General features: G+C 31.1%; 2 protein-coding genes across 2 annotated transcripts; one reads left to right on the top strand and one right to left on the bottom strand.

The window, feature by feature from the left end:
* Positions 1-6,205: 6,205 nt before the first annotated feature.
* On the top strand, positions 6,206-9,168 carry LOC7488982 (CASP-like protein 2C1). The gene is made up of 3 exons (XM_024590137.2): positions 6,206-6,472; positions 6,605-6,743; positions 8,706-9,168. Exons 1-3 carry the CDS (start codon positions 6,318-6,320, stop codon positions 8,955-8,957), a joined length of 546 nt encoding a protein of 181 aa, XP_024445905.1. The 5' UTR covers positions 6,206-6,317; the 3' UTR covers positions 8,958-9,168.
* A 1,094-nt stretch (positions 9,169-10,262) lies between these two features.
* On the bottom strand, positions 10,263-13,037 carry LOC7461589 (subtilisin-like protease SBT1.5). Its single transcript, XM_024590127.2, has one exon. It carries the CDS (start codon positions 12,667-12,669, stop codon positions 10,330-10,332), a length of 2,340 nt encoding a protein of 779 aa, XP_024445895.1. The 5' UTR covers positions 12,670-13,037; the 3' UTR covers positions 10,263-10,329.
* Between the last annotated feature and the right edge of the window lie 375 nt (positions 13,038-13,412).

Genomic DNA, 13,412 nt, shown 5'->3' with positions numbered 1-13,412 from the left:
TGCTGCTAATGAATATATTATTTTCTACTAAAGCCAGGAAGTTTGGCGTGTGTTGGTCTTGTGAAAAGGCCTGGCTATATTACCAGTATATATGGATGCTGGGATGAATTAATTAATGGTGAAAGTAATGTAAGATCTCACCATGTCAACAAGAAGCGTGGTGTTCCATGCCGAGTGATCTAGGTTAGCAATGGGTGTAACAAAAAACAAGATCCTTGAGACTATATGTGATGACTGTGAGGAAGAAGATCCTGCAAATGATTCACGTTCACACTATACTCATAATTGAATCAATTGGGAGTCAAAGTTAATCAAGCAAGGAACTTGCCTTGTGGGTTCAATTAATTAAGAAAAGCTCAATTGGTTTTAATATGTTATATCGGCGGTGTGGAGAGTTTTATCGTTATTGTTTTAAGCTTTAATTTTTTAAAAAAAACAGATATAAGTTGAGGAAAAGAAAATTTATTTTATTTTATTTTATGATTTGAGTTGTTTTTTAAGTTTTTTGGGCTGCCAAATTTGTTTCTACAACTTCTAGAATTGATTATTGAGTATTTTTAGCTTTAAATGCACTGAAAAATGGGTTTGGAATATCAGTAAGTCTCTCGCTTATAGAAGGGCCGAGTAATTTGTATTTTGTTTTACGAATATTAATTTACTCAAATTAATTTGCATGGTTCAATTGGGCTAGAATGACAAGGCTTGGGCCTGGGTCACGTGGGCCAAGTCATAGATTAATTTAGAGGTCAAATGGACTGAATATATGGGCTTTTTCCTTGATGCCTATCATGGTCGGCTGCCTATGGTATCATGAAAACAACCGGGAGTTTGATAAATGAGAGTACACTTTTCTTTGTCCCCATGTCTGTAACGTGTGAGATAGACAAGAATCGACCCTCCTCTTTATCAAGTGCGCCTTTTGCCTTTTTCCTTTTGCCCCCTTTTTTTTAAAATAAAATAAAATAAAATAGGTATGCTTTCCTCACTGATAAAAAAAAAAAAAAAAAAAAAAAAAAAAAGAGGAGTTGAAAGGCATGAATAGCCGTGTTAAATTAACCCATTTTGGTTTATCAAAAAGTTCAAAGGACATCGGGCAACACAATGAGAGTTTATTTAGCCACTACTGTGTCTATGTCACGAGGAGGGTGTTTGACATTGTGTTCTGAATGTTATTTGTTAAAATTAAAAAGAAAATATTTAAAATTAATTTTTTTAGTATTTTTTGATTATTTTGATATAAAAAAAAATTTAAAAATAAAAAAAATATTATTTTAATATATTTCTAATAAAAAAACATTTTAAAAAACAATTACCACTACAATGTCAAACTCGTTCAATGTATCTTATATTGTGTTGCGTTGTACTATATTCTTATATTAAACAAATTATTTTTAGATCGGACAACTCATTTAAAAATAAATATGAACGATCCATTGTTAATTATAAAAAATTCTGCTGATTAGTAATGAAAATAAAATCACATATGGGTGGTTCATGTGCATCCTTTTATTGGTCTCATAGTCCCGACAACAACCAACTTCCTTCTCTTCTAGTGTCGTCTCTATTTTAGATTTATTGTATTTGAACGTACATATGTTTAAATTTGTAATAAATATTTGATTTTTATACTCATTTATTTTATTTTAATTATTTTTCTACTTATGTTTAATATATTTTTAAAATGCATATATATTTTTTAAATATTACCGACAGCATAACTCCATTAGTATATTCCAGGAAGTTGAAAAATAATTATTGCAAATGTCACTATACTGATGGGTTTACCAACGGAACTGAATCATCGGTATATTCTAGAGAGTTGGAAAATAATTACTCACTGCTACTGTTAACGCACTGATGAAATTACAGATGATATTTTGTCAATGATATGTTATATTTATTGATTGATATACCGACGGGCAAATAAAAATATTAATGGTATTACATACAGTTTTTCTTGCCAGTGATATGTCAAATTTATTGATGGAGCTACCAATGAAATAAAGCAAGTAGGTTTTTTTGGCTTGATTTGTCAATCGATAAATCTATTGATATATTTATTACCGACGGATTTATTGACAGTTCATAAATTATAGACGAGAGTTTTTTTGATAGACTGTTTTCGTCCGTGAGTCTGTCGGTAACATGCGTACTAACGGATTACTAGTGTAAATATCAACAAAAATTTTCATCAATAAAACTATTAAATCTAGCTATGAACAAACTACTATTGTGAATAAAAATTTCTTTTAGAGGAGAACTATAAATCTTGGTCTATTAAATATGGTGGCTAGAAATTAAATTGTAGGTAGAGTTAAAGAAGACCACTAATGGGTTGTCCTTCGATTCATTTTATTTGTGTTTTGGTTATAGTATCTATCACCTCGTGCCCACTTTCTAGGGCTTTTTAAATGTCCAGACACGTTGGGCAATCCACACCTAGCCTGCTCTTTTATTTTAGGTATTTGTTTTTTCTGGTTGGAATACCAATTTATTTTTTATGGTTAATTGTGTTTTTGAGATAATTATTCTTATAGGTAAATAAAAACAAATATGATTTTTTATATATATATATATAAATAATATGGGTTTAGTAGTATTTTTTTTTCTTTGTTTTTGTTATTACATTATATCTTTCAATTTCTCCTCTTTACAACTTTTTTAAATATAAAATTTTTAACATTTGTGACTAAATCCTCACTTTATTATTTTTTAATTGGATGAAAATTTTTATTAGTTTGGATTTTAAATGTTTTTATAAAAACGTCTTATTTATATATAGTTTTTTTTATATATAGTATTGATCTTATTGATACAAATTCTTGACAAGGGTCATAGGATTTAACAAAATTAGATTAATAGAATCTACACAAGATTATTTACATTGAAAAATCCCAAAAAAGAGAGGAAGAATACAAAGGCGAACGTGCCATAAACCTATTTTTACTGGTTAAATGTATAAATGACTGATACATTGTCTCTTAACTGAAAGAAAAATAAAACTCATGAGACTTAAATATTTTTTTTTTACACTCTAAAACTATTGTTTTTATGATCCTACGGATTCCTAGAATAAAGATGATATCTTGCACAGGTGAATCTTTAACCCTTCCACTTTTTACTGAGACTGCAAAATATTCTTAATTTTTTATGAATTATAACCGTATTATTTTTACATTTTAAAAATATTTTTTAAAAAGTTAAATTTTATTTTTTAAATTAATATTTTTTTGGTATTTTTATATCATTTTGATGTGCTAATATCAAAAATAATTTTTTAAAAATAAAAAAAATATTATTTTAATATATTTTTAAATTAAAAATATTTTAAAAAATAATTGAACCACACTTCCAAAAAAAAAAACGATGAAAGAATTATTTCAAATACAGAGATTAATGCTACACTTAGAACTTTTGTGACAGAAAGCAACTTGGTTATGAGATTAAATGCAAATTTTATGTCCAATCTATTCTATCGACAATGACATGTCATTTTCTTCCTATCCTCCAGAGCCAGGACGAGGATAGTTTCGGTATTTTCTCAAAAGCTGAATATGAGATAGACTACTGGCATTAATGCAGACAGTTGGGAGAGGCCATCGACCCAACTTAACACCCTGTGCATGAAGGCTTGTTTATATATATATATATATATATATATATATATATATAACAAAAATAGAATTCTTTACTAAAAGTTTTGGGATAATAATATAGGTTGATTCTTTTTTGGTGAAAAATAACACAATTTAAATACAATTATATTTTAAAATATTATTTTTATATATAATTACTATTTAAAATAGTGATTGCGTCTCAAAATATGTTTTTTACATAACTATTATTCGAAATAGTAGTTGTTTAGTGAATGTTTTAGAACATCATTTTATTTTTGTAAATTAATTAACGTAAACAAAACTCAACAAATTTTTTTATGAATATCCAATAATTAAAAAAATAAGATTCGAGATTCAATGATCAAGTGTGAAAGAGAAAACAAAGTGATGTGGCAAGAGAGAGAAATGAGGAGAAAAAAAAAAAAAAAAAAGAATGGGTCTTCGAGACTCTGTTTTTGACATACCCGATATCTTTAGAAAAATCTCGACAAAATAATTCTAACTATATTTTGAAAGAATACCAAATAAAATCATAATTAACCCTGAATTAATGCTAAACAAAACTCTTAATAAATTACAATTATATTTGATGGTCTTTTAAAATATGACTAAACTTGTTTGGTCAAAATTTTTCAAGGTGTGGTTGACTTTTTATGAACGTTAATTAAATTGAGGGAGATATAGTTTTTGGAATAACTGTTATTTTCAAGAAAGGTTGTATTTAAATTGTGCTATTTTTATAATACCTTTCTAACCTTTGTTATTTTCTCAAAACTTTTATAAAACTGTATTAAAATTCTAAAATACACGTACATATAACGGAAGCATTCCACGTGTTTGTGCATTTGTTTTAATTTATCCATTTCCTGCAACTTAAAAATACTAGAATTCTTTATGATATTTCATTATTTATATAAACAATAAAAAATATTAATATATTTGTTTAAGTTATATGATAATAATTTTGTATTATAGCTTGGTCGGCAAGCATGTGTATCTAAACTTAAAAAATTGTAGATTTGAGAATTAGATGAGGCAATTTCTTTTTTTGTGGACCTTAATATAAAAATAATAATAATGCCAGGTGTGCTGGCATAACCTAATAATATTGGGCCAACTGCTAAGTTTGATTTTTTTCTAACTTGTTTTTTCCTTGGATTTTTTGGCACACTAAAATATGTTTTTTTTTAACTAGATTCATTTACTTTTTAGTTTTGATATAGTTTTTAAATACTATTATAAATTTTTATTTTTATTTGAATTTTAATATTTGTTTTTCAATTATTATGTATATAATATGAAAATAATAATACAAATAATAATACAAATAATAAATTGTTCATGAAAATTTAATTCAAGTTGTTTTTCTATTCTTAAAGTTTTTAAATAAATTTGAATATGATTTTATCACATTTATATTTTTTTTTAGCTTTCATTAACACATAAAACATGTACATATTATTTTGATTTTTTTATTAACTTGTTATAAAAATCATAAAATGTCTTTTTAATAGGAAAAATAATTCTAGTTAAAAATCTTATGTTTTCTAAGATAAACAAGAGATACATTAATAAAAAAAAATATTTAAATAAAAATAAATAAATTCAAAACAACTATATTTTTAGATTTAATAACAATGCTAAAGAATTACATGAAATTTGGAACTAGTATATGCTATATATATCAAATACAGTAGAATGTAAAAAAAAAAAAAAAAAAGGAGTGAGGAGAGATTAAATTAATGTTTAGGAGTTTCAAGGATGTTTATTACGAACCATATCCATTGCCTACCAGTTCAAAACTTGTGTCTAGTCATTAGGTAAAGCGTTTTATTTTGATTTTAAATCAATAAGGAAAATGTATACACATAACTATTATATGTATTTTAAAGTATTTAATTTTATGTTAGAAAATAATGCATAAAAACCTTACACGACAGTTTAAATTTTTGAATTAAAATAATTCTTTTAAAACAATAGAAGAATACCAAACATATTACTTTATATTTAAATTGGAGTGACTTTATTTTTTTAACGAAAAGAACTTGATAAAATCTTCTTATATTTTTTTTTTCAAAAATGATTCAAAGCCCAAGTAGAATTGAAAATTAATATAGAAATAAAAAAAAATATATTTTTTATCTAAACATTAATTATTTAGCATGAGGCTTTGCCTTGTTATTTTGACTATTTGGTATATATGTATATTTTCTACATCATTCATGATTTATTATTTCAGTATGGTTTAGTTAAAAAGAACATCAATCAAGTAATAAAATAGAAAAAAATTCCTTATAGGAGAACATGGTTTCATTTGTGAGAACTTAAAAAAGCAAATCAATTAAATTATTTTTAACCAATTATTTGTTGATATATATATATATATATATATTCCTTATGTATAAACCTTTTCTAGGATGGATTTAACATCTCAACAATGCTCAGTATAGAACCTTTCTTTGGTAAGCATGTATCTAACATAAAGATACAATTGGGGCCATAGCCAAAAACATAAGAAAAAAAAAACCCAGCATTTAATGCATTCAGTGTGTACTCGTGGGCATCCACAGACCGGTAGTTGTCCTCTCTCTCTCTCTCCCTCTCTCTCTCTCTCATCTGGAAGCCCTACAAAAGGTTCTACAGGAGGAGGATTGTGAGCAGAGCAGAGATTATTTGATATATATATATATAGTCGAGAGAATGGCGCTGGAGATACCCAAAATAGAGGCTATTCTAAGAGGTATTGCTATATTGCTCTTAGTTTCAACAGCTTGTTTAGTAGGTTTAGATTCTCAAACCAAGTTTGTAATAGTCTATGAAAAGGAAGTTACCTACAAGGACTTGCACGCTCTTGTGTAAGTTCTCTTTTCCTTATCAACTCTAAATATTTACCAGTATTTATACTTAATTCTTAACGTATTCTAAACATTCACCTTCTTGCTTGATTATGCTGATCTTTGCTTGGTTTGCGTGCGCTGTGTTTATAGAGTTTTGGTGTATGTGGATGCTGTAGCTGCTGCTTACAATCTGCTTCAGCTATGTAGATGCTCTGTGTCAGCGTTGAGTAAAGGAAACTTCAAGGGATCTTACAGATATCTGTCCTGGGCATGTTTCGTATTGGACCAGGTACATCTTTTCCCACACAGAACCCTGCTCAGAGGTCAAAAGGACTCACTGAATACCACTGGCACTGTCATTTCAAGAACTCGACTAAGAACTTTATTGAGAAAGGACAAATATTACTGAATTACAGGACCATAAATGAAGTAAATAAATAGTGGAGCCGAGACACCTTTACTTATTGCTCCTTATTTTGCGGCAGCCTTTTACTAATGGCTCGTGGGCTGTGATCCCCACCGCATTTACTCTGGTTTGCAACATCTTTGATTGATAATTATGTTAATATTCAATCACTTGTCTATTTACTATCTGATTAGTAGGTAAATATATTAAATGTTGGCGTATATAAAAACATAACAGTCAATAATGTTTTTCAAATTTTATTTTTTTTTCTAAATATTTGAAACAGTATGTTGTCAGGTGGTCACAATTTGAATATATATATATATATATATATATAAAATTGTGTAATTGAATTTTTGTTTTAAAAAACTTAAAAAAAATGATATTTCCTTCTAAATTTTTAAAAAGTTATTAAATTTATTGGAGTTCATGATTCAAGTGCAGGTTTAGCAGGTTAAGTCATGAAGTCATGATCAATTTAATATATTGTTATCTTAATATTAAAAAAATATCATCTAATTTTTTTTAAAATCAAACCACGGTTTTTACTGATTATTCAAGTTGTTTTTGGTCTCGTCTAGCTAACTAGGTTATATCTAAGTAACTCTTGAACAATTTAATTTTAAATCTGAATTAGAAACAAGTTAAGTCGGGAAATTTTAAAGTTGACTTACTTGGTTAAGTTTATTTATAATACCAAATAATTATTTGTGACTTGAATATTTTTTTAACATTAATTTTTTTTTATATATATAACTCTCAACTTAGCGCTGGCCAACAATCCTTAGGAAACTAATTTAGTTTGTGTTTGTGCCAATATGCAAATAAATCCTTATTAAAAACCTCATCGAATTAACCCTATATATATTTGTTACATTTTGTTGCTTTCTTTTCTAATATCGCCACAGATGCAAACTCTAGGAAGCTATTTTTCAAAAGCATCACTAAAATCAAGCTGCATGCCTTACAACCAAGTTTCCGAAGTGTTTAATTAATTAGTATCTGTAATTGACGTGCTGGCTTATCTAAAGTCCACATATTTTGATGTACTGATTAATTTACAGGGTAGGTAGCGCTACTATGAGGCTCGAAACTAAATTCTTTTTACCTTTTTTTTTTTATTTAAAAAAGCTTACCCCATAGAAAATTGTTTGATTTATTATTAAACTTGATTCAGAAATCTTTTGATGTAATTTTTTACTAGTTTAAATTTAAAATTAATATATATATATATATATATATATATATATATATATATATATATATATATGTGTGTGTGTGTGTGTGTGTGTGTTTTACTATGAATCAATCAACATGTCAGATTTGATAATAACCCAGATGACTGGTAAAGAGCGCGGTTTGACTTTAAAAAAATTCAAGATTTTTTTTAATATTAAGATGTTAATATATTATTGACCCGAACTTTGTGGCTTAACCCGTTAAATTCATGATTTAGATAATAAACTCCACTAGGTTTAATAACTTTGTTTTTATTTTTTTTAAAAGACTATTTTTTATTTAATTATATGATAACAGAAATAGACGCTAATATAACCAAGTGAAAATAAATATTAAGACATTTGTTTAAGACTACGATAACCTTATAGAAAATAAATTAAAATAATTTACAAAGACAAATTCAAAATTAAGCAAATATTAAAAGATATATAAAACTGAAAAAAAAAGAAATGAAAAAAAAAGTGGATGCAAAAAAAAAAAACAATCCTTCATTGTTCATATAAAATACAGGGAAGGATATGAATTGAAACCCAACTCTCCTACTTAGGCTTTGTTGCACATATGAATAATGCTCATGTGTATTATTGTTCTCTATCTACTAAACAGTTAGCAGCGTACACTACGTTCGCAGCACACTCAGCAGCACTTCAGCACTCAGTTCTAGGCATTACCGGTGCAAAGGTCTTTCAATGGATGAAGTGGTGCAATAGATTCACAAGATTCTGCTTCCAAATCGGCGGCGCTTTGACATGTGGTTACATAGCATCTGTGCTTATGGTCATGATATCATTCATCTCAGCCTTCAATTTGTTTAGGCTCTATTCACCAAAACACTTTCTTCGCTTAAAGGGGACATAGCCTGTTTTCAAAATTCTGATTGGAAACTGTAACGTTTTCTTCTGCCCTTGCTGCTGTGTTAAGCTTGATCGTAAACTGCGCCACTCAGCTAGTGGTGTCCGTATTTGATCTTTGGATGTTTTTGGTGATTCCAACAGTTTATTGTAAATTTCAAAGAATATCTTGTATTTGTGCTCTCTACAGAATAAATGTCTTCCTTTTATGGTGAGAATCAAGTCAGGGACAGCAAAATAAGCAGAACAAGGAGAAGAAAAAAGAATCGGCTCTTTCAACGAGACCGACTTTGATTATAACTGGTGTAAACTTATGTAGGTTTTACATATTTATTCAAGTGAATATATCATATACAAGATATAAAAGGAAGGTAAATATTTTAACAATCTTCTCAAATATACATGCTTTAATACGTCTCCACAAGCTGATGATCATGAACAAGAGATACTCAGCTTGAATCTAAGATACTGAAAATGGTCTGCAGAAAGCGGCTTAGCCACGAAAAGATTTTAATATATTTAATGGTATTGATGGAGTGTAAATTTATTTAATTAAATCTATTTATTGAAAAATAAATCCTTTAAAATTTTATATAAAAATTTATAAAATTAATAATGTTTGTACCTAATCATGCCATGAATCTGACTTGTGCTAGAACCAGTGTGCCTGAACTTGACACATTGCCAAGCCCAAAGAAGGTCGGGGCTTGGCAGTGTGATATAAATATAAAATAAAAGAAAGATGATGAGGTCACAAATTCATTTTTGTTGATGGGCTGCTTATTGTGCTCTCCTTGTTATTGCTCACAATTGTATTCATCATTATAGATATCATGTTAGGCCTGATCCATTGGGCCTCGAAAGGACTTGGTTTTGAATTTGGATTCTATCCGTTGTGAACTTTGAATTTCGATCATTCAACTTCTTGTAATAAAAAGCAATGTTTGAGTATTATCACTCAATCTTTGAAAGTTATAAAGGATTCCATCATGGAATTCTCAATATTTGGATGCCAAACAATTTATAAATAAATAAAAAGAAATAATTTTGAGTATTATAACCCTATTAATATAAATTCACCAAATAAGATTATATCATTTGACCTAAATAACTGAATAAATAAAAACTCGTAGATTTGAAGCAATCAGCAACTTTCAGTAAGAGATCTGGGTAGGATGACATTATTATTCTTTCCTGTCATATATATATACATATATATTTACAATCTTTTAAATGTTAGGTGCGACAAACATTACCAAAAATAAAAACATTAGCTGATCCTAATTGGCTTAATATATAGCAAATCGCCAGCAAAGTGAAATCCTCTTTCATTATATAAATAGAAGAAAGATTACTCATAGTAACATTATTGCAGGAGATCAACCTTGTCTAGAAAAGATGACAATGGGGCACCTAACCCTATGCTTTCCACCGATTTCGTGCCAAATTAAAGCTCCAACCCACAAACTATTCCTTTTTGCCACCCCTTTCTCCTTTCTTATAGCAATTTTGAAGCTCAACTTCTCGTCAATCTTGGAAAATTTAAGCTTCTTAGGTATCACACCAATCTTATAAAACCCTCTAAGACCCACCACTTTCGCCTTGTACTTTCTTGACCCTACTTCATTAACATTCTTCAGCCTCCTATAAAAGTTCACTCCCTTGTGTCCAACTTTCTCTGCAGCTACAACTATAGCTGGGTAATTCAATTGCCCTTTGCCGATATTTGAACAATTTGCATGTTTTCCACTAATAATATGTATCTCGTTCTTGGTGTAATTCAATTGACATAGAAAATCAATATAATCTTGGTAACCCAAATCAAATACCAAACCGGGATCCAGTGCTCGTTCAGGATGGATATGCCCAGCTCCGAAATCAAACGGGTTAGCAGCCTTCCCTGTGGACTCATCAAGAATCAATGATGAACTCAACAAGGACACATTTCTGTAGTAATACAATTTATGCGTATTTGAGGTTGTCATTAGGGCTGATTTTATTTCACTCGGACCCCAATCGGGGTGGACCGATTTGATAATCGCTGCCACCCCTGATACGTGGGGACATGCCATGGAAGTTCCGGACATAATGTTAAATTGTGGCCGTCGATTATCTAACGCCACACTAGAAGGTCCAATGGCGTCCGTCCATGCCCCTAATATGTTCACACTGGGAGCTATAACATCAGGTTTCAGTATCCCGGGCACAGCTGAATTGGGTCCTCTGGATGAGAAGGCGGCCACAACGGGTGCTGGTTTTGCATGCTTTTCTACCGTTCCCTGAGATGAAATGTTGGCCACAGGACTATCACTAGACAAAATATAATCCTCAATTAACTTGGCTTCCAAGATGCCGACGGTAATAGTTGGGATCACATGAGGTTCCGAGATAATCCCATTGGGGTCAATACTACCATGACATATGACCATAGCTACCGCTCCAAGTGAAAGTAGTGATGCTCCCAGCAGCATCCTTTGCATGTGCCCGGTGGTCAAGCAGAGTACAATGTTGCCCTTGACTAATTGGCGTGAGAAACTAAATTTAGACGAGCTGATTTCACCACCAAAGTAAAGCCGGTGAAATCCTCGGGTCAATTTGCTTTCTCGTGTCATAGTGATAGATATTCCCGTAATCGATATTCCGTTACCAAGAAGCAATTTTGCCGGGAAGTCTCGATCAATTGTTCCTGCACCAACTGTTGTGATCCATGGTGGAGCATTGGTGATGCTTGCCCAGGTGGGCCCCTCATTTCCGGCCGAGGAGGCGACAAATATACCACCAGAAAATGCTCGAAGTGATACAATTGATAATAGGTCTAGATAAAATGGTAAACGGGACGAACCAAGAGATATTGATATGATATTAACGCCATCTAGAATTGCCTTCTCAAAAGCAGCACAAATATCCGATAGCAAGCAACCCGAGACCCAGCATACTTTATAAACCGCAATTCTTGCATTTGGAGCCATGCCTTGGGCCAACCCGCCAGCAAACCCATAGAAGCTAGATCCAGTAACTGGAGCTCCAGCAGCAATCGACGAAACATGTGTACCGTGGCCATCATGGTCTCTTGGTGACCGATATTCACTGGCAGGGTGATCGTGTCCAAACAATGCCCTATAACCACCCGAAAAGAACCGGGCTCCTATTAATTTCTTGTTACAATTTGATTGATTGAACCCAAACCCAGTTTCGCATTTGCCTCTCCAATGAGCCGGGATGGGTTCTAATCCATCATCTGCAAAGCTTGGGTGTTCGGGCCAAATACCCGTGTCCATGAATCCTATAATAACGTTGGATCCTGAAGAGTTTAGAAGCTTCAGTTTTAAGTTATTAAGGCCAAGAAAAGATGGGGAACGCGTTGTGTGGAGGTGAAAGATTGAATCAGGAAACAAAGAGAGAACCCCATGTGAGCTGTTGATGTGTTTGGCTTGGTACGGGGTGAGAGATGCAGAGAAGCCATGAATGAGAGTGTTGTAAATGTGAATGAAAGAAGTAGTAGAAGAAGAAGAGTTAAGTAGAGAAGAGTACCAGTGATGATGAGAGAAGAAAGGTGAGGGTTTACAAAGTGGATCAACAAGAGCTATGAAAGTCATGAACCTAGTACTATTACTTGACGTTTTTGTGCTATTGGTGTTAAAGATTAATTCCCGAGAAGTCTGTGAAGAAGGAAAGGTGAAGTAGAACAAGAAAAGAAAAACTGAAAGAAGAGTCCTCATGACTTCTGTTTATCAGAACAGTAACAGTTACACCAGACAAGTTTTTGAGCTTAGCTAGGTTTATATTGTAGCTGATTTCACATTAATTAGTGCAAACGGAGGTAGAAGAGAAGGCCATGAAGGGTCATTTTTTGTTTGACTAGGCATTAGTGGAGTTTATGCTTTGGCAGGAAGGCGCATGGCTTGGGAACTAGGATCGATGAATATGGCATATTTAGATAGCAGTGGCTGATGGGAGGTGTGTAAAGGCTAAGGAGGTAAAGCTTTTATGCTCAGAGCAGGCAGGCTGGTTAATTTGTTGGGTTGTAAGTTTTCAGAGAGCTGTAACGGCGTGCAATTAAACAAGATATAACTCCATTGCTCATCGGCACCAGTAATCTTACTACTATTTAATGATCGATCGGTGCTTCCAAATCTTGAAAAAAAAAAACATATTATTTACTTCTCTATGCTTCTTCATGAATCTGTCAAGCAGGTGACGGATATATGTTTCTCTCAATTTTCTTCACTTCTGATTAGTTCTTTGACCCGAGTGTCAACGATTTAAAGGGTTGCTAAAACTACTGAAAAGAAATGTAAATCTGGTGATAACAATATATTAAGATTGGCATGAAACATTATTACGATATAAAGTAGGTTAAATTCAAGCTAATACTGTAAATAACTAGCTACAGAGATGAATTTAGCCTGATGCATTCAACAAGTCTGGAACACCACTTGCTATATAGTCAAATTATAGGAAA

This window comes from Populus trichocarpa, chromosome 18 (genome assembly GCF_000002775.5).
Source record: "Populus trichocarpa isolate Nisqually-1 chromosome 18, P.trichocarpa_v4.1, whole genome shotgun sequence".
NCBI lineage: Eukaryota > Viridiplantae > Streptophyta > Magnoliopsida > Malpighiales > Salicaceae > Populus > Populus trichocarpa.
Note: the sequence above shows the minus strand (reverse complement) of the source record. Positions and strands in the feature narration are given on the sequence as shown.

Excerpts from the sequence above, each read along its gene's own strand:
- LOC7488982 (XM_024590137.2), top strand. The coding sequence starts at position 6,318 with ATGGCGCTGGAGATACCCAAAATAGAGGCTATTCTAAGAGGTATTGCT. Across the intron at positions 6,473-6,604 it reads AAGGACTTGCACGCTCTTGT|AGTTTTGGTGTATGTGGATG; the intron begins GTAAGTTCTCTT and ends CTGTGTTTATAG. Across the intron at positions 6,744-8,705 it reads CATGTTTCGTATTGGACCAG|TTAGCAGCGTACACTACGTT; the intron begins GTACATCTTTTC and ends TCTACTAAACAG.
- LOC7461589 (XM_024590127.2), bottom strand. The coding sequence starts at position 12,669 with ATGAGGACTCTTCTTTCAGTTTTTCTTTTCTTGTTCTACTTCACCTTT.